General features: G+C 45.6%; 1 protein-coding gene across 2 annotated transcripts in view; it reads right to left on the bottom strand.

Moving 5' to 3' along the window:
* The window catches only part of GAK (cyclin G associated kinase), a 2,484,892-nt gene that overhangs the window by 999,453 nt on the left and 1,457,526 nt on the right, over positions 1 to 27,913 (bottom strand). For both annotated transcript variants that reach the window (XM_044060934.1, XM_044060933.1), the window contains exon 12: positions 5,368 to 5,417. In XM_044060934.1, coding sequence (XP_043916869.1) covers positions 5,368 to 5,417 — 50 coding nt within the window. The remainder of the gene's footprint in view (positions 1 to 5,367; positions 5,418 to 27,913) is intronic.

The following is a 27,913-nucleotide window of genomic DNA, read 5'->3' as shown; positions in this document are numbered from 1 at the left end:
CAATAGAAATATATTAGAAATATAAATTTTTTTTAGGGGAAAAAAAAATCACATCTGCTTCAAGTACAATCGAAACTAGAGAGCTACTGCTGTCCACATCTTTTCGCAAAAAGTGGCAAACGAGATCTGGAGTATGCTGGGGGTTGGTGCACTCAGTTCGAGAAATTTTTGGTTACCATGAGCTTTAGTAACAGCAGAGTCACAGCAGAGTCGCAGCAGAGGTTCGGATCTGAACCCAACAGTTGAGGACAGAATGAAAACTGACATCTGATCTAAAGCTATAGCTGCTGAGGCAGATTTGGGAAGACTATAAAAACGTCAAAAGACTAATGAATATTATACATTCTACCTATCTTTTTATGGAAAGAAGGCAGGCTATCAAGAAAACTACAAACGGAAATACACACATCCTCCAATGCTGACAGAACTGGAGAAAATGGTGAACGTTCAGGAAATTCTGTAACAGCTAATAAGCGCAGGAATTTGGAGGTTGGCAACTTTTAGGTCTATGGTCACTAACCAGGCATTTTTTTTTTGTTAGCATAAGCAGCAGCTGCTTCAAAGTTAGCATTTTGAATTTGGGGACAACCAGAGAGGTGTTCAGAATGGATATATCCAGGATGGGCGCCAAGTGCCCTCCTTTCTGGGAACAAGGAATAGCCTGGAATAAAAACCTTTGTGTGTTTGATCTGCAGAAACAGGTTCTACTGCCCCCTGATATATCAGAGTTTGGACTTGTTTTAATGCCTCTGCCCACTGATCTGGAGGTAAGTCTGGGTACCCTCTGGAAATTGGGAGTTCATTGAAAGTGAATTTGTATCCCTGAAAAATTACCTTTAAGACCCACTGGACCTTTGTTACAGACAGCCAACATTCTTTGCAGAGGGACAGCCTTCCTCCTAGCTTTTGGTGGGTGAAAGGAGGGCAGAGGGGGGAGTGGGAATCACTGAGAGTTTTTGCCATAGAGGGATAACTTAGAACTCCCTGCCTTTCGGGCGGAAGTGGTCCACTGTTTAGTTCTCTGCTGTCCCTGGGATAGGGGCCTGGACGGTCTGTCCTTGTGGGGCTTACCTTGCCCCTGTCTGCTAGGTGCAGGAAAAGACCAGTGATTAGAAGGAAAATTCCTGCTGAATCTAGGAGGTTGAACCTGAAAGAAATCTTTTACTGTTTTCATTGATTTTGCTTTGTCTTCCATCTTTTTAAGCATCTCTTCTGCTTTTTCTCCAAACAAGCGGTCTTTATCCAAGGGTGCATCAATTAATTTAGACTTGACATGATCAGAGAAAGGTTGTTCCTTCAACCATGCACATCTCCTAATGACAGATCCAGACACTGCTGCCCTGCTTAAGGGTTCTAGTGCGTCTCATCCACAGTGTAAAGAGTGTTTTGCCACTTGACAAGTAGAGTGCAGTAAATCTGCTAATGTTTTAGAACTGGCACAGTCAGAAAAGGTAGAAATCTTTTGCTTTAATAGTTCCAGAGAGTGTTGTTGATATTTTAACACAAGAAACTGACAGCTAAGTGCTCTGATAGCTAAGGTTGCAGAGGTATAAACTTTTTTACCCCATCTGTCCAGAGCTCTGGCATCCTTGTCAGGAGTAGTAGGATTCTTTGCATTACTAGCCCTGGCTCCTTTGGGTCCTTGTGTAATGACCTCCGGGTCTGCAGAAGGACTTCTGTACAAGTATTGGTGAGAATCCGTCACTCTGTAATACCTGTCAGTTTACAGGGAGCAGGTGGGAGGGCATCAGAACTAAGCTGGATTCATGGAAAACATCATCCACCACTTCTAAGATAAGGGGAATGGTCAGGGGTCTGTGCTGGGGCAGGTCTAGAAACTCTCAGCCTGTTCTTAGACTGAGGAAGTCCTGAAATTCCCAGTGGAAATGTTCCATGAGGGTGTGAAGGGTTTCCCAAAGGAAAGGTCTTCTGGTGGGGAGGCAGAACGATTGGATTCTTCTGCATCTGTATCCTCATAAGCAGTCAGAGGAGGTTGTTCCTCTTCAAAATCTGAAAATTCAGATTCCTCAGAATCCCGCTCTGTCAGTAGTTCAGGAGAAGGGTGTCTTTTCCTTTTAGAAGTTGTGGCCTGACTGCCCCGATAAGGGAGACAAGATCCTCCGCCATCTTAAGCATTTGGGCTTGGGGTTGTGGAGCAGGAGTAAGATGGTGGCTAGAACTAGATTTTCTAGGGGTGGCCTGGCTTCTAGGCATAAGGGTATCCATCAGTCAGAGAAACGGTAGTCGGGAGAGAAGGTGTCGTTTTTTGTCTAGAATCAGTAGTGTGAAATGCCTCCTCGGAAGACGGTGGCTGCATCGTGGCTCTGGACCCAACCGAGGCAAAGACAACCAAAGACTCGGAAGACTAAGAAGATTTCTGTGGCATACCACACTCCGAAAGGGTCTTGGTAGAGGTTTACATAGATATCATATCGGGCATCAGGGGCTGTGAAAGTGTGTCACTGAATTCTGGAGCAATGACTACTTGCTTAGCTGTAGTGTCATCGGAAGGCTTAGCCTTGTGTGGTCTGTCTCTTAATCTTTATCCCTACATTTTTTCGGAATGTCTATGGATTGTTGGCTGGCGGACATTTGTTAAGATGGCGGACGAAAATACCCGTCTACAAAACGAGCTCTATGACGATTGGTTCTCGCATTAAAGAGGGCACAGAACTGGTAACGGGAAACGTTGTGGTCTGGACCTAAACAAGAGACACAGTATGGGATCTGCCTTCCACAGGCGAGACAATTGTTAACTTTTTCGGACATCAGTTACTGCAAGAAAAAAGAATCCCCAACGGGGTACTTAGCTTTAGATGTTTTCAGCTGAGATCTGAGCTCTGGTAGCGACCGACCGGTAGACTTGCAAACTGCTTCTGCTACGGGCTCCATGGCAAGAAAGACTAATGTAATGATGTCAGCTGCCTTGCTTTATAGCACTGATGACCTGACGTCAGTCTACAAGCGACAGCAGCTGACACAAAAAAACACTACTCTGGTATTATGGCCGGCCAAGAGCTACCACAGCAGGGATAACACACAGGTGATGACTGCAACAGTGAAACACGAAGAACACCCAAAGGTTTCTTGGTTGGATCCAAGGATGTAGGATCCAACAACCTCTTCCTTTGGATTCAAGGGGTAAGAGGGTTGAGACCTCCTCGTATCCGATTTAGACCTCTTCTTGGAAGGCTTGGATGATGGAGAAGAGAAAGTGGAGGGAATCAGACTTCTACTCCTTAGACTTTAGTTTGGGGGACTGATCCCCAGTGATAGCTTCACCAAAAGATGATGGCAGCAAGTCTTTCAAAATCAACTTATTCTTCCTGTCCACAAGTGCTCTGGTATTAAAATTATGATAAATAAAATAATCCTCCTGCAGGTGCTGTGGGGCTAGACAATAAACACAGTGTATGTGCATCTGAAATGGGCAACATTTTTTTTTTTTTAAAAGCCGGAAGGAACCTTCTCAGCCATACTAATATAAACAACATAGCACAATATAAGAACAAAAAATTATTCATTTTTCTTTTTGGAAAAAGGAAGTCAGAAAAGAAAAATATTACCACCAAATTAAACATACACAAGCGTGTAAAAATAGAAGTAAAAAATTACCAACAACGGTGGTAAAGCGATATAATAATGTACAAGGGTAAGGGATAAGAAGTATGAGAGAACTACATTAGAAATATAAAGGTTTTTTTTTTTGAAAAATAAACTTATCTGCTTCAAGTACAATCAAAACTCGAGAGCTACTGCTGTCCACATCTTTTCACAAAAAGCGGCAAACGAGATATGGAGTATGTTAGGGTTTGATACATCATGGGTAAGGGAGAAGTTTGAGAACTTTTTGGTTACCATGAGCTTTAGTAACAGCAGAGTCACATCAGAGGTTCGGATCTGAACCCAACAGTTGAAGACAGAATGCAAACTGACATCTGATCTAAAGTATAGCTGCTGAGGCAGATTTGGGAAGACTGTATATAAACTTAAACAGACTAATGAACATTATACATTCTACCTACCTTTTTAGGAAAAGGATAGCTATCAAGAAAACTACAAACGGAAAAACACATCCTCCAACACTAACAGAACTGCAGAAAATGGTGAACGTTCAGGAAATTCTTTCTGTAACAGCTCATAAAAATTTCTGATTGACTGAGAAACCTCTGTGCACTCCCAATGAAAACACGGGCACATTCTGGAAATAGTCTCAGACAGGACCCCCAAAGGGAGAATCAAAAACTGAGCTCTCCTCTGAGTCTGAATCACAAAACTGAGAAGAAAGCATGCATCTGTGCCTTCATCTTCCTGTCCATATTCAGAACCTTGATTCCTTTCAGGAAAGTGGGTATTCTCCTTTCATTTACCAGAAAGCAATAAAAAGAAGGATCAAATCTGAAAAAACCTTGAGCCAGGCCAAGTAATCTACTTCTAAGGAAATTTGAGGATAAGAAGATGCATAGTTTTCTGTTTCTTTTTGACAGAAAAAAACAATGAGGACAACAATGTTATAAATGGCAGGAATAGCTTCCCTAGGGATGGGCACGATGTTCTGACAAAACAAGGAAGCCTTCACTGTTCCCTCTTCCAGGACCAACAAGAGTGGCTTCTCCCTTGCCCGCTGAGGAGACCTTGAATGGAAGTTTTTTCCCCAAAGGGAACTTACCTACTCAGCAAAGGAAAAGACAAGCAGTTCGTCAATCCTCAAAAGAATCAGAGAAGCATATTCTTCAGCAGTAGCAGTAAAGTTCTGAAGGGCTTGGAGCCCAAGCTCATCTTTTAGTCAGCTCAGCTTGAGCTGCCTGACAGTTTGGGTGGCTGGAAGGTGCCCTGAAGCTTTGGAAGCTGGCTGGCTGTTATATCCTTGGCAGGATACAACCCATATAGCCAAGGCTACTGCAGCAGTGACCAATATTGGTGCATATTTTCAGAATTTGAGACAACCAGATTTCTCTTGGCTTCTTTTTACAACCAGCAGGTATCACACACAATAAATCCTAAATGTCACATAAGAAACTTGAAATGTTAAAGCATACGACATTATGCTGCATAGGTGTGTAGAATGGGTAATGAAGCTGCTACATAACTCCAGGGTTAAATTCTAGCTTGTAGATAGAGTGTACATGCTTTCCCTGAGCCCATTCGCGTTTTCAAGTATTCAGAATTTCCTCTAGTGTTTCAAAGGTATGCTGCTAAAACTAACTAGTTACTTTAAAACTGTTACTAGAGTTTGTAATCTACAGTTGGGTCCCTCTTCTGTGAATAAGCCTTTGGCTTAATGGGATTAACCTGGTTAACAAAATAAGTTCACTGGCTGTATCAAATCAAACCTAGTGTGAGAATGTAAAGAAAACAGGCACATACCAGCTATTCTTGAAGTGATGTAGGATATGTCCAAATCTCCCTTTGCATAACTAAAACAAATCAACCAAGAAGCAGCAGGTTATTTCCTGCAAATATTTGCAAATTTAATTTTCAAACCACAATACCACAAGGTCAAGTTAAAATATTTCAAATATTTACAATATTAGCAAATTCTAAGCTTTCAGACCATTTAACCAGATTACAGGTATGTACAAACTTCATGAACACTTGAAAAAAGTTGTCTACTATAGTCTGATGTTACAGTGGGATATTAAATTTCAGTATTTATGGAAAAAAATAAGTTATGTCTTACCATAACATTCCAGCTGTGTTGTCAACCCTCACTTATCCTTGACTGTGGGTTCGGTTCCATATCTCGGAACAGACTCTGCCATTATTCTAGTTTGCACCCTCCAAAAAATTCACAGACTCAGCTTTACCCATAACAGCATCTCTTGGTGACTCCCCTGGTGGGGGAATAGGGCAAAGTAGCTGCTGGACTTGTTCAAGGGGGGATGCAGAAAGACTGCAGCAGGGCTGGCCTCACTGGCGGAATATTCTTTCCATCACCAAAGAATTGAAAGACCACTCGTGAGGCATTGTGATGCTCCTGCTCAATTTCTCTACAATCACGGTGGAGCTCCCTGGAATGTGCTTTGCAATTAGAAAGAGGTTGGATAAAATTGCCCATTGCCATACCGAGTGCTTCTCGACAAAGAGGGTAAAGTAAGACCTGGTTCCCCCTTGCTTGCTGATGTACCAAACAACTGACATGTTGTATGTCTGGATAGCAATCATTCCCAAGGAGAGGGTTTCTTGGAATGCTTGCAACGCCAAAACCACTACCCTCATCTCTAGAACACTGATGTGGAAATTGGCCTCTAGCTGGGACCAAGTGCCTTGGACGGTCTTTCCCAAATAATGCCCCCCTCGACTCCATCTGGGATGAATCCGTGGTCAAGATGACTTGGGGTTGAGGAGGGGGAGGGTTTCTTGCATAAATTGGTGATCACTATGGCTTAGACTTGAGGAGGGACAAAGGGGCTTGGATGGTCTTTCCCAGATAATGACCCCCCACCCCATCTGGGAGGAGTCTGTGGTCACTATGGCTTCGGGTTGAGGAGGGAGGAAAGGTTAGCCCAACAAAAATCCGTTGGAGTGAAGCCACCAATTCAGGTCTTTCTTAATTAAAATGGTGATCAATACCTGATGGGACATTGGCTGATTCAGTAAAGAACATTGTGACGCCAAGAGCCATTGTAGGATTTCCAAGTGAAATCTTGCAAGAGAACTAAAGTGATGGCAGCTGTCATTGATCCTACAGTTCATAACAGTCTTGCAGTTACTTTTTTTGCTGTGAATAATCGGGCTGACTTGTGATTTTATCCACTGAAGTCTTTCTGGGGGGGGGGGGGGACTCGATACCAGTGTTTGTGTTTTAATACCACTCCTATAAATCTAATTGGTGCGCTGGCTCTAGATGGGACTTTTCATAGTTTATAGTGATACCCAGCGAGGAGAAAGCTTGAAGAACATAGTTCCTTAGCAACAGAAGATGCTGGGTGGGTGCAGTAATAAGCCAGTCGTCTAGGTATGGAAACATGTGGAATTCTTGCAGTCTAAAGTGAGATGCTACCACTGCCCTGCATTTGGTGAACACCCTGGGGACTGTGGTGAGACCAAAGGGCAGGGCTGTGAACTGATGACTGGCTCCCAGGCGGAGTACCAGGAATTCTCTGGACCGCATGTTCATTTTTATATGATAATATAATACACACCCTGAAGATCTACTGAGAACATCCAATCATCTTTTCCTAAGAATGGAAGTATAGACTGAACCATAACCATCCAAAATTTTGTTTGCTGAACTGACTTGTTCAACACACTGAGATCCAATATTGGTTTTCATTCCTCCGGTTTCTTTGGTATTAAAAGGAATCTTGAGTAAACTCTGGATCCTATTTGGTCCAGTGAGACTGCATGGATGACTTTTGTCTCACAGTTTTTGAATTTCTAAGGCTGCTGCATCCCTGACACTAGGTGGAAGATCTGCGATTCTTTTTGGTTGTCTGGGATTTTTTGAAGGGATATTGTAACTTCTGGTGATAATCCTCTGCACCCAATTGTCCACCGTTATATTTAGCCAGGCAGACAGGTGCAGGAATAATCGTCCCCAGACTGCCTCCAGTTTATGACAATAGGGCCTCCCCATCAGGGGCACTGATAGGAGTTACCAGGGAACAAATCCCTGGAACCCTGATTTTGAGGGCCACCTCTGCCTCATGCATAGTGTCTTCCATTATAACTCCCAACCCCCTCTGCCCCAGGGGGAATTGTTGCCCTGCGAGTCCTGGAAAGATCCTTGGGACTTTTTGGACCATAGCTTCCCACTCCTTAGGTTCCTGGAGTAAGACCGTTGATGGATGGAAAAGCCTATGCCCATGGCAGAAAGGATCTTTCCATCCTTCTCACATCTGGCGAGGATCTCTGACTTTGGGACCAAAAAGGGATATTCCGAAAAAGCAGCATTGATGAAAAAAGACTTGAATGGCTCTGCAAATTCACATAAGCCCATCCAGGCGTGCCTCTTCATGGCTACGCCATAACCTGCTGCCCTAATAATCCCTTTGGTTGCATGCTCAATAAGCCACATGGATGAATTAGATATTGACTCAAGGGCTGCCAGATGGGAAACTACTTTATCCTGCACCCCCTCAGCTAAAGCTCCTGTCAGAGTATCTGATGGCTCCTTAATCAGATCCCATTGGTGTCTTGTAAAATGTGCCATGAAGTTCAAAGACCTGAGCGCAAAGATCGATTATGCGTATACACGCTATCCAACCATATCGTCCTACACCTTTTGTTGGGAGGATGGAGTAGGACTTTCATCTGCCAAGTTCCATTTTGGTGGCTGCTAGAACCACCATGGCATCTGCTGGTATCCCTTTAGACCAATGTTGGTGTTGGTCCTCAGGAGCAGACAAAATGCGGTCTGGTCTCTTGGAGATTGGCTCAATGGAATCCGGTATCTTCCAAGCCTGCTGAGTAATCAATTGAATGAGATTGTCGGGGGGGGGGATCCAAGAGGTAGATGGTCAAGCACAGAAAGCCTGCAGATATGCCAATTCCTGCAAGGATGGCTGATGGGAAGTCCAGTCACCCCTCTGTTTCAGGATTTCTGTCTCCAAATGAGACATCTTCCAGGGTGACTTTGGGGAACCTTCCTCTTCATCAAAATCAGTATCTTCTGTGTAAAAGTCTTTAGGGTAGGCCAAGTGCTTCCCTCTTGCACTTACTCTTCAAGGGCATCTCCTCTATGGGATGGGCCAGGGGGGTGTCTGAAGATGACAATCAACATGTTTGAATCCTGAGGTTTCTGTGCCTGCTGCCCCAGGGCGAAGGTAGCTCAGGGTGAGGGGAAGGTCAGGTCAAACAAGAGTGGTACCGACCGTCACCCCGCAGTGGACAAGGCCCTCTCTGTGGCCTGGAAAGCAAGCCACCCCGGTACAGGAGTAGGATCTCAGAACAGAGGTAGAACTCCCTCAGAACTGTGGTCCCCTACTGCACAGAGGAAGCCACTTTTGAAGCCAAAGCTGAGCTCATGTATGCTGATGCCCCAAGGAGCATGGACAGCTTCGACAATACCAGAGTGGAACCACACTCCCTGTAACTGACAGGGAAGCTTCAACCCCAAGAGATCTCCAGATCTAACTCACCCGAAGAGCTCAGGGTGGTTACCAGTGCCAGAGATGAAGATCTGATCAGCACCGACACAGTCAAAACTGGGACAGTAATATCCAGAAACTCCGAAGGCTCAACTGGACTCACAGGAAGAACAAAAACAGGGAATAAAATAGGTAAGGTTCCACAGCCTGGGAGACTAGGGAACTGAGCTTTTTCCAAGCAAGGGCTTGGAAGTCAGTCTGCAAAGGAGTCTAAAGATAGACAGTATTTTGTTCGGAGCACTTCTGTAAAGGAAAACTCCTTTGGTTCCAAAACAGATGGAACCATGGAATGAAGAGGTACCAAAGTCATTGTGTCCAAAAAAGAAGTTATGTACTCATCATAACATTCCATCTGAGTACGTAACTTCATTTGTCAGCAACCTGTGGGTATCGGATCCGACCCGGATCCGAGCCGGCAGCTTTCCAAGCCAGAGATCCGAGCTCCAAGCTCCTCCCCCTTACTCATAATACCCTGCTACCTCCCTCCAGTCCTCAGATCGAGTTTGCCCAATTATCAGACAGCACCAAAACAAGTAAAACCTGAACATCCTAACCTGATACCTACCAGGAGTGAATCCCTTAATCATTCAGGTAACGAACTACAGGTTAGGGGGACGAGGGAGGGGTCGGTTGCTGACAAATGAAGTTACCTACTCAGATGGAGGGAGGGGTCGGTTGCTGACGAATGAAGTTACCTACTCAGATGGAACGTTATGGTGAGTACATAACTTCTTTATCTGAAGTAGTTAACTTCATTTGATCAGCAAAGTACAGTTTTGTACCTACCATAAATGTAGATGTCCGAGAGGTATGCATCTGCAGTCCTAACATATGGGTTGTCCTGCCTCAGGCAGCCCTTCGGTCGGCCGGATTCCAAAGTCTGGGTCTGGCCTCGGCTGATGTCGCACTTCACCCGACGTCATAGCTGCTGTGAATTGGGTATAAAGGCATCAGCCGACGCCATTTTCCTCAGTGTTTCTTGCCCCAGATGCCAGGTGCCCTCTAGGAAGGCTAAATTTGGATAAATGCAAATGTTTCCAAATAGTAGAGAGCAAACAAAAATAAACATGTATATACATATATACAAACAAATACACCATAAAAGATTCCCCCAGCTAGCTACAAGATGGGCAAATACCCTAGGAGTACCACAGAAGGGAAGGAGGGTGGGTAATCCTGACTGCAGATGCATACCTCTCGGACATCTACATTTATGGTAGGTACAAAACTGTACTATGTCCTTCAAGGATGCATCTGCAGTCCTAACATATGGGTAGAATACCATAGCCAAACTGGGGAGGAGGCACTAAGATGATTATGGTATAGTTAAGATCCCTTGCAAAACAGCAGTTGCAAAACCTGCTCGGGATCTGGAGTATAAAGGTAGATTATAATGCTTGGCAAATGTATGCACGGAGCTCCAAGTAGCAGCTTCTAAAATGTCTTTGGTAGCCACTCCTCGCAAGAAAGCTGTAGTAGTGGCTGTAGCCCTTGTGGAGTGAGGTCTGATGTTTTCTGGAGTTGTCTTTCCATGAAAAGAGTAACAAAATCTAATGCAATTTCCTATCCATTTTGAGATTGTCTGTTTTGAAATTGCTTTTCCTTCCATTCCTGTTGCATATGCTACCAGAAGCTGGTCAGTTTTTCTATTGCTCTTGGTTCTGTCCAGATAGCGCAATTGCCTGTGCACATCCAAGGTATGTAGTAGCCTTTCCCCCCTGTTCTGTGGGTTGGGGAAGAATGTTGGTAGATGGATTGCTTGGTTCAATGATACCCTGGAGACCACCTTGGCATAAAAGTAGGATTAGTTCTCAAGGACACTCTATCCTGATGGAAGATGAGGAAGGGCTGTACTGCCATTAATGCCTGTAATTCAGAAACCCTTCTTGCTGAAGTGATTGCAAGCAGGAAAGCAGTTTTCCAAGATAAGAACTGTAATTATGCTGTTGCTGCTGGTTCGAAAGGGGAAAGTGTTAACTTTTCCAGCACAAAGTTAAGATCCCATGTAGGCAAAGGTGGCTTCCTTGGAGGCTTTACATTTTAAATTCCTCTCAGAAACTGCCTGAGTAGAGGATGAGAGAAGAGTGGAGGATCCATGTTGTATTCTGCTGAAATTGCTGATGCATGAATCTTAATGGAGGAGTAAGACAGGCCATTGTGGAAAAGTTCTGCTAAATATTCCAGGATGTTAGCTATGTTTGCTAAGGATACATTTTCTCCTTTTGTTGCACTCCAAATGAGGTATCTTTTCCATTTGGCTGAATAAGTCTTTCTTGTGGAGGGTCTGCGAGCCTCCAGGATACTGTCTTTAACCCTTTGAGATAAATCTGGGTTATTTTGTTTTATGTAATATTCCAAGCAGCTAGCTGCAGTGTTTTCAAGTTTGGATGTAGGATCTTGAAGTTGTTCTGTGTTAGCAGTAAAGGAACTAGAGGTAGAGGCCATGCGTGTGTCCGAGACATACTCCTGAGTAGCGGATACCAATGCTGCCTCGGCCAGTCTGGAGCTATCAGGATGATCCCTGGGTGATCTTCTTTGATCTTCAGGAGCACTTTGTGCATCAAAGGAAGAGGTTGGAATGCATATGCTGTCAGGTTTACCCAACTGAAGGATAGGGAGTCCACCTTCCAAGCAAGTGGGTGGTATGTCCTTGTGCAGAATTTCCTCAATTGATGGTTGTGTGGGGATGCGAACAGGTCTATTTCTGGTAGTCCCCAATTCTTTGTAATGGATTTGAAGATGTCTGAATGCAGCATCCATTCGTGGGCATCCGTGGTAGTTCTGCTTAAGGTGTCTGCTAGTATATTTTCTTTTCCTGGCACAAATATGGCCTGGAGCTGAATGTTGAGGTTCAGGGCCACATTCCACAGGTCCATTGCCATCCGGCATAGAGGATATGAGTGTGTGCCTCCTTGTTTGTTGATATACCACATGACTGTGGTGTTGTCCGTCCTTATCAGCAAATGACCCTGTTGAAGAAATGGTCTGAATGTCTGAATTGCCTGTTGCACTGCCAGCATCACTTTTTGATTTATGTGTAGGTTCAGCTGGTCTTGTGTCCATAGGCCTTGTATGCACTTGTCCACCATGTGTGCCCCCCAGCCCAGGTCTGAGGCGTCCGTGGTGATTGTCTGGCTTGGGCGAGGTTTGTGGAAAGGCAGTCCTCTGTTCAACTGACAGGCCTGAGCCCACCACAGGAATTCTTGCTTCAGGCATGGAATTATTGGAATCTGGGCTTCTAGACTGTGCTTGTGCTGAGACCATATATTCCTTAGGTACCATTGCAACTTCCTCATATGCAGCCTGGCATGTGGAATCAATATTATGCAGGATGCCATGTAACCCAGGGCTTGCAGGACTTTCCTTGCTGTAAGCTGGTTCTGTGTTGTTAATGCCATGAAATAGAGTGGTAGTTGCTTTTGCTTTTCTGCTGTGAGAAATGCCATCTGATTTGAAGTGTCCAGTTCTGCACCCAAGAATGTTATCCTTTGGGATGGTACCAGTCTTGACTTTTTCATGTTGACTGTGTATCCCAGGGCCTGTAGTAGTTGTATAACCTTTTCCAAATCTTTTGTTAGTTTGGTCTTGTTGTCCGCTTGTATTAGGCAGTCGTCCAGGTATGGATAAATCTGAATTCCCTGAAGCCTGCAATGAGCAATTACTGATGCCAGGCATTTTGTGAATACTCTGGGCGCAGTAGATAAGCCAAAGGGCAATGCTGATAATTGATAATGCTCTGATCCTGCAAGAAATCTGAGGTATCTTCTGCAATCTGGTCGTATAGGGACGTGCAGGTATGCCTCCTTGAGATCTAGAGTCACCAGCCAAGACTCCTTGCCCAGCATGGGAAGAAGTTGCTGTAGTGTCAGCATTTTGAATTTTGGAACAATGAGATATGTGTTCAGAGCGGACAGGTCGAGAACAGGCCTCCATTGATTTTCTTTCCTTGGTACCAGGAAAAGTCTGGAGTAAAATCCTTGTCCTTGTTCCATAGGCGGTACCTTTTCTATAGCTCTCATCCTTAGTAAGTGGTTGATTTGTCCTAGAGCGTTTTCTTTTTGGTTTGGTGGTAGGTTTGGCATTCCTCTCTTTTTGGTAGAGTGTGGAAGTGAAACCTGTAGCCTTTGTCTGTGTCTGTAAAATCCATTTGTCTCCTGTAATGTAATGCCAGTTTATGGAAAATAAGGCTAGCTTTCCACCTAAGGGTGCTTCCAGTTGTTCCCTGGTAGGCGGTATCAGCGTCAAGTCATTGTGTCTGTCCTGTGGAAGTGGTAGTAGCTGGATCTGTGGCAGTACTTCTCTGGTTGTTAGGCTGCCACTGGCGTCCCCTGTAGGCACCTCTGGATTGACCTCTGCCTCTTGGGCGCCTATTTCTGCCTCTCTGTGCTCTGGAGGTGTCTGGAAAGGACCAATTCTTTGAAGGCCAATTTCTACTAAACCTCGGAGGTTGGACCTGTAAGAAATCCTTGACTGTTTGGACAGATTTTGCTTTTTCTTCCACCTTCTTTAGCACTTGCTGTGCAGGGGAGCCAAACAAACTTTGTTTCTCCATGGGAGCATCTAGGAGCTTTGACTTTACATGGTCTGGTAAGGATTGCTCTTTTAACCATGCATGCCTTCTGATCACTGTTCCAGTCATAGCTGATCTAAAGGAAGCCTCCAGTGCATCATAGCTGCATTTTAAGGAATGATTACTGACCTGCTGAGTGTTATGTACCAAATCCTGAAGGGACTTACGGTCTATAGGTTCAGGAGAGGACAGTTTTTTATTAAGCTGGTCTAACAAAAATTCCTGATACTGAATCATGTGGAATTGACAGTTTAAGGCCCTAGCCGAAAGAGTAGCAGAAGTATAAACTTTTTTACCCCATCTCTCTAATGCTCTAGATTCTCTTTCAGAGGGGAGGGGGTTTTTGGCAGAGGCAGCTGCTACAGCTTTGGGGCCCTGTGAAATGGTTTCAGGATCTGCAATAAGAGCCTTATACAAGTGAAAGTGCGTGTCCGGGACCCTGTAATATCTGTCGGGCTTAGCAGGGGCCGGGGGAAGAGAGTCAGGGGCAGTACAGGCATCATTAAATGCATCATCCACAACTGTTAGTACTGGAGGAATGGCTAGAGGCTTATGCTGTGGTAAATGTAAAAAGGTCCTTAGCCTTTTCCTAGAATCTGAAAAATCCTGGCCCTGCCATTGGAATTGTTCTCTCATAGCATGTAAGGTTTCCCCAAAAGAAAATTCCTCAGGAGGAGAGGCAGAAGGAATGGAGTCTTCTGCATCAGAATCCTCATATGGAGAATAAGGGCCTTCTGGAGGATTTGAGTTTTCTGAATCATCCGAGGAATAGTCTGTAGAAACTGGATCCGGGGGCTCTGCTCTAGGCCTCTTCTCTGGAGGGGGTTGAGAGGCCCTGTCTGGGTGAGGTTGGGATCCCCTGATCAAAGAAATGAGATCCTCAGCCAGGCTGAGCATTTGGGAATTAGAGGTAGGCCTGTGTGAGGGGGTTTTAGCAGGCAAGGCCTTAGAAGATTTAACTGCTTTAGCCCTAGAAAAAGCCTTGATAGACATAGATGCAGGTGGCCTAGCAGCTCCACGTGCAGGAGTAGATATGTCTAAAGGAATAGTATCTGATAAATCCTGGGTGCCTGCTAAAGCAGGAGAAATTTCAGTAGCAGTTTCAGCCATGCTGTGCGAGGCCTCGGCTGTCGGAGGAATGCTTTCGGTCGAAGGAAGAACCGAGGACTCGGTTTCAGCCGAAACCGAGACACTCGCGGTTGGCTTAACCGTGGTTTCGGCCGAAACCGCGGACCGCGAGTGTCGGTCCTTTTCCTTACGCTATTTAGCTAATTGTGAAGTCGGAGTCTCCGACGGCATTTTGTAAGCAAAAGCGGGACCAAAAAACTCCTCTGCAAATTCCGACCGACGTCTAAGTGTCCGTCCGTTGAAGGAAGCACAGGCTAAACAAGCTGATACGTCGTGGTCTGGGCCTAAGCAAGGAAGGCAGTAAGAGTGGAAATCCTTATGAGGTATTTGTTTCCCACAAGTTAAACAATTATTTACTTTTTCTGACATCGGTTGAGGCAAGAAAGAGTCCCCAACAGGGTACTTAGCTTTTTAGAAGTCTTCGGTAGTAGAAATCTCTGGATCTGACCGACCGGCACTTGCGAACAGCTTCTGCTTGGGCACCGGCAAGAAAGACTGAGGAAAATGGCGTCGGCTGATGCCTTTATACCCAATTCACAGCAGCTATGACGTCGGGTGAAGTGCGACATCAGCCGAGGCCAGACCCAGACTTTGGAATCCGGCCGACCGAAGGGCTGCCTGAGGCAGGACAACCCATATGTTACGACTGCAGATGCATCCTTGAAGGACATCCTGTGGGACAGAGTCCCCAGCTACCAAAAAATTTGGGAGGCCCTCAAGGAAGAATATTCCGGAGCACTGCAGGGCCAAAGGCTGCCCTCCCTCTGGATATCAGATGTAATTTATAATGTGAAATAAAGGTATGAGAGGAAGCCCAAGTAGCCGCAGAACAAATGTCATCCAAGGGTACCCTTGACCAAAAGGCAGCAGAGGTAGCCATAGAATGGGTAGAATGAGCACGAACCCCCACGGGCTCAGGCCGACCAGAAATTTTGTACGTGAGCAAAATGCAGTGAGATATCCACCTAGCTAGAGTCACCTTCGTTACTGGTTTACCCAAGAATGGCTTAGCAAAGGAAACAAAGAGCTGTTCCGACTTACGAGAGGCAGCTGTTCTGTGCAAATAAAAGCGCAACTGTCTATGCACATCTAATGAATGGAGTCTGTACTCTCCTTTGTTCTGGTAGTTAGGGAAGAAGACAGGCAGATTAATGGACTGGTTGATGTTAGCCTCAGAAGCCACTTTAGGTAAAAAGGAGGGATTAGTCCTGAGGGATACTCTGTCCTTATGGAAGACAGGATATGGAGGTTTAGTACAAAGGGCCTGAAGCTCCGATACCTTTCTAGCTGAGGTAATAGCAATCAAGAAGGCAGTTTTCCAAGACAAATACTTTAAGTCAACCGAAGCTGCAGGCTCAAAGGGGGGCCACTAAGAGCCTGGAAGACTAAGGTTAGATCCCACGGAGGAACCGCATTCTTGACAGGAGGTCTTAAAAGAAAAGTGCCCTTCAAGAAGGTCTTACAGATATTAGAGGAAACTAAGGGACCAAGACTGTCTCCAATATGGAAGTGGGAAATGTCTGCCATTTGAACCTTCACAGTTGAAGTGGCCCCCTGATGAAAAATGTGGGATAAGAACTCAAGTACTGCTGCAATGGGAGCCGTAAAGGGGTCCAAATTCCTATGCCTGTCCCAGATAGAAAAACGTTTCCATTTACTGTTGTAGACTTTTCTACTAGAAGGCATATGTGCCGCCACCAGGATGGATTTAACTGCAGACGAGATGCCGGGAGTCCTAGCCACTAATGGAAAAGGATCAACCAAGTGGAAAGCTTGTGGTCATCCAGGTTCAGAGTTTTCAATCCCGAAGGATGAGAAAACAGATCCGGAATGGGATCTAAGATTCAAGAAGGAGTTATGAGATGAGACTGCATGCATGGAAACCAGGTTTGATGAGGCCAGAATGAGGCTATGACGATAACCTTGCTCCCCAACCGCCGAGCTTTCTGCAAGAATTTTGTCATTAACGGGAGAGGAGGATAAGCATAAAGAAGACCAGATGGCCAAGCATGAACTAGAGCGTCTCTGGGGCCCTCCCCCGATGGAGGGATTAGAGCAAAAATCTCGCTGCACTTTGCATTTGAAGGCGATGCGAACAGATCGCAGCAAGGCTGACCCCATTTGAGGAAGATCTGTTTCGCTACCAAGGGGTTCAGAGACCACTCGTAAGGTGAGAAGATAGTTCGACTCAGCTTGTCCGCTAAAATGTTGGACCGACCCGGGATGTGCGTTGCTAGCAGAAAATGGTTGGTGGATATCGCCCACTCCCAAACTCTCATTGTCTCTCGGCAAAGAGGGTAAGACCTGGTCCCTCCCTGTTTGTTGATATACCAGACAACTGACATGTTGTCTGTCTGAATTGCAATAGTCCCTAGAGGAAGATGGGCATGGAGAGCTTGCAACGCTAGAAGCACTGCTTTCATCTCCATAACATTGATATGCAGAACGGTCTCTGTTGGAGTCCACGTGCCTTGGACGGTTCTGCCCATGCAATGCCCCCCCCCCATCCTAGGCGAGAAGCGTCTGTGGTCTTGGGGTAGAGGCATCAAAAAGGGCCGCCTTTCCCAAAGCTCTCAGGGAATGGAGCCACCAAAGCAGAGATTCTCTGCAAACCCTGCTGAGGGGAATCGGGGAGTACAACGGATGTCGAAGGATGGACCACTGGACCTGCAAGGTCCATTGAAGAACCCTCATATTCAAGCGGGCGAGGGGTGAAAGGTTGACAGCCGCTGCCATAGACCCTAGAGCCCTCAGGACTAATTCCGCTGGTGGGGCCGGAAACTGTAGAAGAGCTATGACATGGAGAGTTAGGTTGCGGAGTCTGTCCGATGTCAAGGCCTTGGACTGAAGCGTGTCTATTCTGGCCCCTATGAAGTCCAGGACCTGAGCAGGCTGAAGGGACGATTTTTTGTAATTTATAGTGATCCCCAATTGGCGGGCCAAATGCAGGAAATAATCCCTGGCCAAGCATAGTAGATGCCTGGTGGGAGCGGCGAGGAGCCAGTCGTCCAGGTAAGGAAAAACCTGTATTCCCCGAAGCCTCAGGTGGGCCGCTACAACCGCCATGACCTTGGTGAACACCCTGGGAGCTGTGGTGAGGCCAAAAGGGAGGACCCTGAATTGATAATGACTGGCCCCCCAACCGAAAGCGGAGAAACCTCCTGGATCACCTGTCCATTAGAATGTGATAGTACGCATCCTTGAGGTCTACGGAGCATATCCAGTCGTTCTCCTGCAGAAGGGGGAGAATAGATTAAATGGTGACCATCTGGAATTTCTCCTTGGCAATGGACAGGTTTAATGCAGACAGGTCAAGAATTGGCCTTAAGTCCCCCGTCTTTTTTGGCACCAAAAAGAACCTGGAGTAATTGCCTGATCCGGACTGGCCTGGGGGGACGTGCTGGATGGCTCTTTTTCTTAGCAGCTCTTTAATCTCTAAAGCTGCCGCCTCCCTCTGATTGGGTGGAACATCGGGGAGGCGCCCGAACTGAGGGGGAGGATTCACGAAGGGAATAGAGTAACCTCTGGATATAATTCAGAGCACCCAGCAATCTGTCGTGATGGACTCCCAATGTGCTAGGTGTTCCGAGAAACGCCCCCTGACTGCCTCTAGAGATGAGCAGTCGGGGCAACCCCTCAGGGTTGCTGCACAGGTCAGTGGGAAAAGGGTTCCCTCGACCCGAAATTCTTCGGCCCCCCTCTGCCTCTGGGCCGGTGTCCGCCTTGTCCTCCCCCTGCCTCTGAAGGACGAAGGTTCCGGAGCGAAACGGGATTGCTGAGACTTCCGGAACCACATCTTATTTTGTCCTCTCTGATTCCTGGAAAAGGACCTTTGAGGAGCCCAGAAGCGGATTCTGATGGCAGAAAATGTCTTCCCGTCTTTCTCGCCCTGGAGTAGCACATCACGGACAGTCTTGCCAAACAGCGTAGGACCTTCAAAGGGAGCATTCGCGAAGGACGCCTTGAAGGGATCCGCAAAATGGCAAAGACAGAGCCAGGCATGATGCCGTAAGGCGATGCCTGCTCCGCTGGCTCTAGCCGCCCCCCCTCCATGGCATGGGAGAGAAGCCGCATAGACGTGTTGGATATCGACTTTAGAGTGGCTATTTGTGCCGAGAAGGTTCGTTTGTCCTCGGCCGACATGGACTCCGGGGGGTGACCCAGCGTACTCTTTGATTAGATCCCGCTGAAGCTGAATCACGTGTGCCAAGTAGTTCACAGCCCTTATGGAGAAGGTGGCTGAAGCAAACATCCGCTTTCCAATGCGGTCCATCATCCGAGACTCCTTGTTGGGAGGATGTAATGAGGAAATATCCTGTGCCAGTTCTTTCTTGGTGGCAGCCGCCACCACCATGGCATCTACTGGGGAACCTTTGCTCCATGCTGTCCTGTCGGGGGACTAAGGATCTTATCTGGTCTCCTGGGGATCGGCTCTACAGTGTCCGGCTCCTTCCACGCCCTGGTAGTTATAAGATCTACCAGGGGGTCAGCCGGAGGGGACACCCAAGAAGTAGATGGGCCTGCGTCAAACGCCTCCATAAACACAGACTCATCCGAGGAAGGTTTTTGGGCTAACCACCACCCTCTAATGCGCAGCATCTCCATGATGTCTCCAAAGGAGACGTCCTCGGGGGGGTGACCTGCGGGAACCCTCCCCTTCCTCCAAGTCAGTGTCTTCCTTGAGGAACTCGAGGGAGTCCAAGTGCCTCCTTTTACACTTTCGTTTATGAGGAATCTCCTCGGGGGGGCTGTCTGAGGAGGGCTCACCAACCAGGTCCTGTTCCTCTAGGGGAACAATCTGGCATCTGGGACCTAGACGCAGGCTGTCCCTGGGGCCGGATAATGGAAGACAGGCCCGCCTGCGAGGGAATGGCGGGTGGATCCATAGCAAGAGCCTGGGGCCTCGAATCCCTCGACAGGACCCTCTCCATGACGTTGAAGGCCGAAGGTGAACCGCTCTCCCTAGGTCCGACGCGGCCGGAGCCAAAGCGATCAGTCCCGAAAGAGAAGTGTGCTCCGACCACATAGGAGCCGAAGACATACTCACCCCTCTGGATCCGAGGCTCGGCTCCCAGCCCCAAGAGCTCGGATCCGAAAAAGGACCAAACTCGAGGGTACAGCCGGCGAAGTAGCGATTACTATCGGCGCCAACTCCCCAGCTCCAACGCTACCCGGATCTGACGGCTCCGAAACCAGATAATGGATCGGAGAAGGAGCAATGGGGGCAAAGAAAGGGGCTGAGCTCCCCCCCCCTGGAGGGGGGGGGCAAGAGCACTCCCATCTGCATCTGGGCCTGGAGGAAGCGACGTATCATCCAGTCCATGTCCGCATCTGAAAGGCTCCTCGTTGATCTAGAAGCCGCCAAGGCTGGCCGGGAAGGCTGCCTCAACGACCTCGAAGGTGACCGGGTCTCCTCCTCCGGCTCCGGAGAGAAACTTGGAGAACGGAGCCAAAGGGGGGGGGGGAGACCTGGAGACCTTCAAAGTAGAACAGAGCTGCTTAGCAGCAGGGCCGATGGGGCAGAAACGGCCCGCCGCTTGCGGCTCCTATGCCTCTCCCTGTCTCTTTCCCTCTCTCTCTACCTCTCTTATCTTTCTTTCTAGAGTCCCTCTCTCCCTGGGACCCAGTGGGAGTCTGAGTCCCGGCCAGGGGAGCAGGAACAGTTGGCTGAACAGCCGTGGCTGGTGCCACTGAGGGAAAGAGGAAGAAGCAGAATCCACGGGCAAAAGGCCTGCAAGGATTAACTTGGTCCTCCTGTCCCTCAAAGCCTGGGGGTTAAAGGCTGCACAGATCTGGCAGCCTGATGACAAATGAGCCACCCCCATATAATGCACTGAGTGTGGCCATCGGCTGGGGACAGCTTATGGCTACACTCAGAGCATTTAGAAAATATGGCCTTAGGGCCTTCGGCCATGACAACTCACACACACCCCCTCACACACAGATAAGGGGAAGGGAAAGGCTAAGAATAACTGACTACTAAAACAAGTTAAGCTAAATAAACTACAAGTTAAGCTAAATAAACTAAGGGTCGATTAATACACGCACACAATTTAGTTTGAGAAAAACAGAGCAAAAAAACCCTATTAAACCACTCACAAAACTGCCAGGAGCTAGTCACTCGTGCTTCAAGAAGCTGAGTAAAACGAGATCTAAGGGCTGGATGGAGGTAGCAGGGTATTATGGGTAAGGAGGAGGAGCTTGGAAAGCTGCCGGCTCGGATCTGGGTCGGATCTGATACCCACAGGTTGCTGATCAAATGAAGTTAACTACTTCAGATATAATAGTTGGTGCTGACAAAGTCTGTGCAGAGTGTGGCACCAACGGTTTAAGTAACTTCCCATTAGGTTCTGCGGAAACTATGGGAACTGGGGATATCTTGGTTACCTTAGTAGGTGGTGCCGAGGAGACTCTCGGAACCGAATGGCTCCTCTTCTTAGATCCTTCATGTTTACTGGAAAAGGAAGTGAGAGAGCTAATATCAGTTTTAAATTTGGAAGAAGCAACCATGGCATCATCAAAATCAAATTTAATAAGGCCCTTTAAGATTAACTTATTTTTCCCTTTCCACTAGGGCCCGGTGACTGAAGCCGTGAAAAACAGCACAGTCTTCTTGAAGATGCACTGCACCTAAGCAGTAGAGACACATAGAGTGTCCGTCACAGTTTGGCAATTTTCTCCCACTTCTGGCATCTTTTGAAGCCAGGAGTACCCCTGGCCTTGTCAGACATAAGAAATGAAATACATGCATACACACACACACACACAGAAAGAGCAAATTTTTTTTTTTTTTTTGTAACGTTAGAAGAAAATACAAATAATGGTACTGAAGGTTTGCAGTAAAGGTAAATAATAAGAGTAGGTAGAAAAAAGTACCAACAATGGTACATTCGCTTTACAGTTGAGGAAGAAAGAGGAAAAAGGAGAGACTAGCAACAATAGTAGTGGAAGAATAACACAAAGTGTTAAGAAAGAAGTCTAGAGAGGAGTAGGGTAAGTGAAATAGAGACAGAGAACTAAAGCATTTTTGAAAGAAAAAGCACTTACAATTTTAAGAAATCACTTAACTCGAGAGCGGTCAGAAAAAAATGCATCTGGCACTAAAAATGGCAAATGAGATTGGAGGTAAGCCTGATAGTGAGATTGAGAGATTTTTGAAGGTGCGAGCTGGAATAATAGCGGAGTTGGTTCCGTGATATGGAACCAAACTCACAGTCAAGGATTAAGTGAAGACTGACATCTGATCTTTTTTTCAAGCATTTACAAGATTGTTAATTTCCCAACCCCCATGGATACAGACTGAGACAAAACACTGAAGACATAAAAATTACTTCACATAAAATTCAATTCCTAATGGAGTTAACAGCCCTCCAAAGGAAAGTCTGCAATTACTGTACCGGGCTAATTAAAATAAATAAATAAAGGTGACTACTTCCTCTGTAAGCTTCCATGAAGTGAAAGAACCAACCTTTTTTTCTAAGTCAAAAGTAAAAGAAAATAAAATTACATACATTTTATATATATATATATATATATATATATATATATATATATATATACATACACACATTTATATTATGTTCCCCCAATACCTACCACGCAAAACTCAAGCTTACAGGGAAACAGATTTACAATAACAAACCTCTCAATTACATTAGTTTTAGAAATACAACTATAAAAGTATTCCATATACATAAATACCACCATAAAAAGGACACTGTTATTAATACAATATTTGTGGCTTGCAACATTCTTTAGACACCTGTGCAAAACTCCACAATGTTTAACAGGAAACAGAGTTGTGTAAGTTGCACTTACCATAACTTACATGTGACAGCTGTGCATCGGCTATGCATCAAATAACTGACAGTACGTGGCAACTAAGTACTGGGTGACTAATATGTGATGACAGGTGTGTATTAGTCATGCATCAGGTAAGTAACAGTGCATAACAGCACAGTACTGGCTAACAACAATATGCATCAGGTGTGCAACACTTACTTATTAGTATAGCAGGCGAGTGCTGAGTAAAAATGTTACAGGTATGTATTACATATGTACCAGATAAGTATCAGTGTATGATGGGTAAACATTAGTTACTGACAAACTGTGCATCAAGAACATACTGGATACGTGTAAACACACAACTTGAGAGTACTGTGCGACTACTAATGGATGGGGTTTGGCGTAATAGTCTTCACCTCACAGAGGATAGACACAGACTGATAGGTTTTTCCAACTGAAGGATAGGGCATCCACTTTCCATGCTGGTCTGTGATTGAGCACCTGGATTTGCCTTGAGAGGCTCTGTTGGACACAGGAAAGGACCAATGTTTTAGTAGGCTAGTGCCTACTAAACCTGGGTGGCTGCACTTGTAAGAAATATTTTACAGTTTGCATAGATTTAGCTTTGTCTTCCATTTTCTTTAAAATCTCTTCTGCCTTATTACCAAAGAGTATCATGCTGTAAAGGGGCATCCAACAATTTAGCTTTAACATGATCATGCAGATTTTGCTCCTTGAGCCAGGCATGCCTTCTAATCACAGATCCAGTAACTGCGGCCCTGAAAGAGGCCTCCAAGGAATCAAAACTGCACTGCAAAGTATGCTTTCTAACCTGTTCTGCTGCATGCAATAATTCCTGTAATTCTTTATTTTCCACAGAATCAGAAATCAACATCATTTTCTGTTTCATTAAGCCCATAACATGCTGTTGATATTTAAGCATACATTCGTTTTGGGCTCCATTTGCCCTGAATGCATCTCCACGCCAGGTGGGCCCCCTCAAGCATCGTCTGATGCGTCTATAGTTAGGGTTTGGGTGGCAGGGGGTAGAGTGAAGGACAGTCCCTTGTTTTAGTGACATGTCTCTGCCCACCAAAGAAACTCCTGTTGTAGGCAGGGAATGAGAGGAATCATTGTTTCCAGACTGTGACAATGTTGACTCCATAAACTTTTTAGGTACCATTGAAGTTTCCTCATATGCAGTCTTGCATATGGAATTAATAGAATGCAGGGTGCCATAAACCCCAAAGCCTGCAGAATTTGTCTTGCAGATAACTGGGTTTTGTTGCCATCTGTTTGAAGTATGTTGCCAGTTGCCTTTGTTTGTCTGGCGTAATGTTGTATTCAAGCTTGCACCCAGGAATGTAATTATTTGAGAGGGTACCAGTTGTGATTTATTTTCGTTCATTGTTGAAGAAGAATGTCCTTGTTCTGTGCTTGAATGAGACAGTCGGTCCAGGTAAGTATAAATTTGTATGCTTCGTTGTCTGCAAAATGCAATTACTGGTGCCAGGCACTTTGTAAAGACCCTGGGCTCAGTAGACAAGCCAAAGGACAGTGCAAAGAATCGGTAATGCATAAAACCTGCCTTGAAGCAGAGGCATCTTCTGCACAATTCCTTTATTGAGATATGCAGATATGCCTCTTAAGTCTAGAGTCACTAACCAAGTGTTCCTGCCCAGCATAGGCCCTAGCTGTTGTAAAGTCAGCATTTTGAATTTTGGAATGTCCAGGAATGTGTTCAAAATCAATAAGCCCAGTATTGGACGCCAGGTATTGCCTTTTCTGGGTACCAGGAACAGTCTTGAATAAAAACCTTGTCCTTTTACCTGTTCTAGTACTGGCTGAATAAGGGACGTAACTTGTTTCTGAGCCTCTGCCCATTGATTTTGTGGCAGATCTGGCCAACCCTTGGGAATTGGCAAAGCATGGAAATGAAATCTGTACCCCTGGGATACTATGTTTAATACCCACTTGTCCTGGGTAATTAACTGCCAATTTTGAGCATGAAGTGCTAGTTTTCCCCCCAAGGGGGCAGTCAAAAGATAAGTGCTTGGTGATGGTAGAGGAAACTCATTGAGACTGCTCACTGTAGGGTTGTGCTTTGTTTCCTCCAGACTTGGGAGGTGGAGGCACCCCATTGCTTTGACTTGTAAGAACCCTGTGATTGTTATCTAGAGCCTTTTGAGCACCTGGATTTGCATTGAGAGGCTCTGTTGGACACAGGAAAGGACCATTTTTTAGTAGGCCAGTGCCTACTGAACCTGGGTGGCTGCACTTGTAAAAAATTGTTTACGGTTTGCATAGATTTAGCTTTGTCTTCCATTCTTTAAAATCTCTTCTGCCTTATTACCAAAGAGTATCATGCTGTAAAGGGGCATCCAACAATTTAGCTTTAACATGATCAGGCAGATTTTGCTCCTTGAGCCAGGCATGCCTTCTAATCACAGATCCAGTAACTGCGACCCTGCAAGAGGTCTCCATGGAATCAAAACCACATTGCAAAGTATGCTTTCCAACCTGTTCTGCTGCATGCAATAATTCCTGTAATTATTTATTTTCCACACAATCAGAAATCAACACAATTTTCTGTTTCAATAAGCCCATAACATGCTGTTGATATTTAAGCATATGAAACTGGCAGTTTAAGGCTCTAATTGCCAAGGCTGCAGACGTATAAACCTTCTTTCCCCATCTATCCAGCGCCCTGGAGTCTCTATCAGAGGGGGTAGGATTTTTGGCTGTAGAGGCCTTTACACCTTTGGGACCTTGTGAGATAGGCTCAGGATCAGCAGCAGGATTTTTGAATAGAAATTTGTGGGAGTCAGGAACCCTGTAATATCGGTCTGGCTTAATAGGAACCGGAGGTAGGGAATCAGGAGCCATGCTTGATTCCGAAAACACATCAACAATGCCTAATACAGGAGGTATAGCCAAAGGCCTTTGCTGAAGAAGGAGGAAATCCCTAAGCCTCTTTTTTGACTCAGAGAAATCCTGACTCTCCCAATGAAAATGTTCCCTTAAAGTATGCAAGGTTTCTCCAAAAGAATAATCCTCGGGAGGAGATGCAGATGGGATGGATTCTTCTGCATCTGAATCCTCATAGGGTGGTATAGAAAATTTCTGATCAGAAGAGGAATCAGAAGAAATGTAAACCTGATCTGAAGATTCATAACCAGTGTCTTGCCTAGGCCTCTTAGTAGGGGGGAGTTGGGAACCACTGATCAAGGTAATTAAGTCCTCAGCCATTTTGATCATCTGTTTTTTTAGGCATAGGGGCCTGAGAACATGGCTCATGCGTCAGTTTTTTAGACTTAGATGTTTTTGATCTTGTTTTTGAAGCTGGCGTCGGTTTTATATAAAAAAGTTGAGGCATGAAAACACCCTCAGAAGCTGGTGCCTGCTCAGCGGCTCCAGACCCATCCAAGGGAGAGACATTCGCGGGTTCAATACTCTGAGAATCTCATGGCATTCCGGACTCCGCATGGGTCTCGGTAGAGGCCTGGGACTCAAAAGTAGCGGGTATCATGGGCTACGAAAGCACCTCACTTAGTACCGGAGAACTGGAGTTTGCCTTAGGAGAAGCTTCGTCGGTTATGGACCTTGACGGTCTGTCTCTGTCTTTTTCTTTGCGTTTTTTATGAACTCCGGTAATCGGATTGCTAACCGACGACATTTCAGGGTAATTAAGTCTGGATCCAAAATATTTTGAAGCAAAAATATACCAACGCTTAATAGCGCGTTGGTTAAATCTAGCACAAAACCGACAGCAAGGCTCGTTATGATCTGGGCCTAGGCAAGGAATGCAGTACAAATGAAAATCCTTATGAGGTATTTGCTTTCCACAAGTAATGCAATTATTAACTTTTGCTGAAATTGGTAAGGAGCAAAAAAAGGTTTCCCCAACTGGGTACTTAGCTTTAGTTGAAGACTTCAGTTCTGAAACTCGAATTCGAAAATTTCAGGAGTCGGCTGACCGGCACTTATGAACTGCTTCTGCTTTGGGCACCACATGGCAAGAAAGACTGAATAAAATGGCGTCGGCTGCATGTTTTATACCTCTGACTACCTGACGTCATGGAAGAGGAGACAACAACCGACGCAGGACCCAAGACTTTGTTATTCAGGCCGACTGAGGGCAACCTGCCAGCAGATTACCCTAATGTAATGACTGCAACAGTGAAACACGAGGATCATCATACTGGATACGTGTAAACGCGCAACTTGAGAGTACTGCGACTACTAGTGGATGGGGTTTGGTGTAATAGTCTTCACCTCACAGAGGATACATGGTTTGATTCTGACTTTGGGTTATTGGCTAGTCTTAAAAATGGACCTTCAGGGCAGTTAGCCTAGCATTCACCTATGAATCTATGAAAACTGTAAATACTCTTAATTCTTCATTACCCTCAATAAAAAAAATGCCTAGAAGGTGTCAGAAATGAATCATTCAAGCAGTCAATTGTTGTTATTGGAAAATGTGGTGTATCAAGCTTCCACTGACTCATGTGAGTATATCCTATTTGTGAGGAAGCCAGAGTTAAATGACCCTGGTCAATTCCATAAGAAGGAAGAGCCAGTTTTGTCTGGGTCAGAAGGGAGTCAACACAACTTCTGGAGAGTCCTTCTGAGTCTTCAGAATGACCCTGGATATCAGTGGAATGCAAGGAAATTCAGGGACATTCCAGACCATCATGAGGGTCTGTCCTGTTCCTGACCAGCTTATCTGCCAATTCATTTTGCTCTGACAGTATGCAAGATGCTTGCAGGGTTATACACTGCTGTAGCACCAACTTCCAAGCCAACATTAACCAGTCTGCAGAGGGTAAAACATGTCTCACCACTTTATATTTAGAGACAATGCCACAGTGATGCGGAACATAACCACCTGAAATGAAGAGGAGGCTCCATCGGGATCAGAGGTCATGAAGAAACCCTACAGCATGGACCACACCAAACACCTTTGATGTCTATGTGCTTTGGTCCATCTGAACTATTCCACAGGCCTTTCACCTTTACCCCCATAGAAATTGCCCCCCCCCAAAAAAAAAATGGGGAGTGCCTTACTGCCTTTACCAATGTAGTTTGTTCTGGACAAAGGTCAAACGTAAAATCTGAAAATATCAGAGGATGAGAATTGCTTGGTCTACTTTTTTTTAAACAATTTATTATCTGGCAAGACGAAGCATGAGAATCATAAGAAGCCATGACCCCTAGAATCCACAGACATTATCTGGCTGATGCCTCAGACTGACAGATCATCAGAAAAATTTCCCACATACAAATTCACTTTTTCCCATGCTAGGAATGCCTTTGAAGAGGCACATCTAGAAGGCAG

This window comes from Protopterus annectens, chromosome 2.part0 (assembly GCF_019279795.1).
Source record: "Protopterus annectens isolate FY-2018-M chromosome 2.part0, PAN1.0, whole genome shotgun sequence".
Classification (NCBI taxonomy): Eukaryota; Metazoa; Chordata; order Ceratodontiformes; family Protopteridae; genus Protopterus; species Protopterus annectens.
This window is presented reverse-complemented; position numbering and strand designations above follow the sequence as displayed.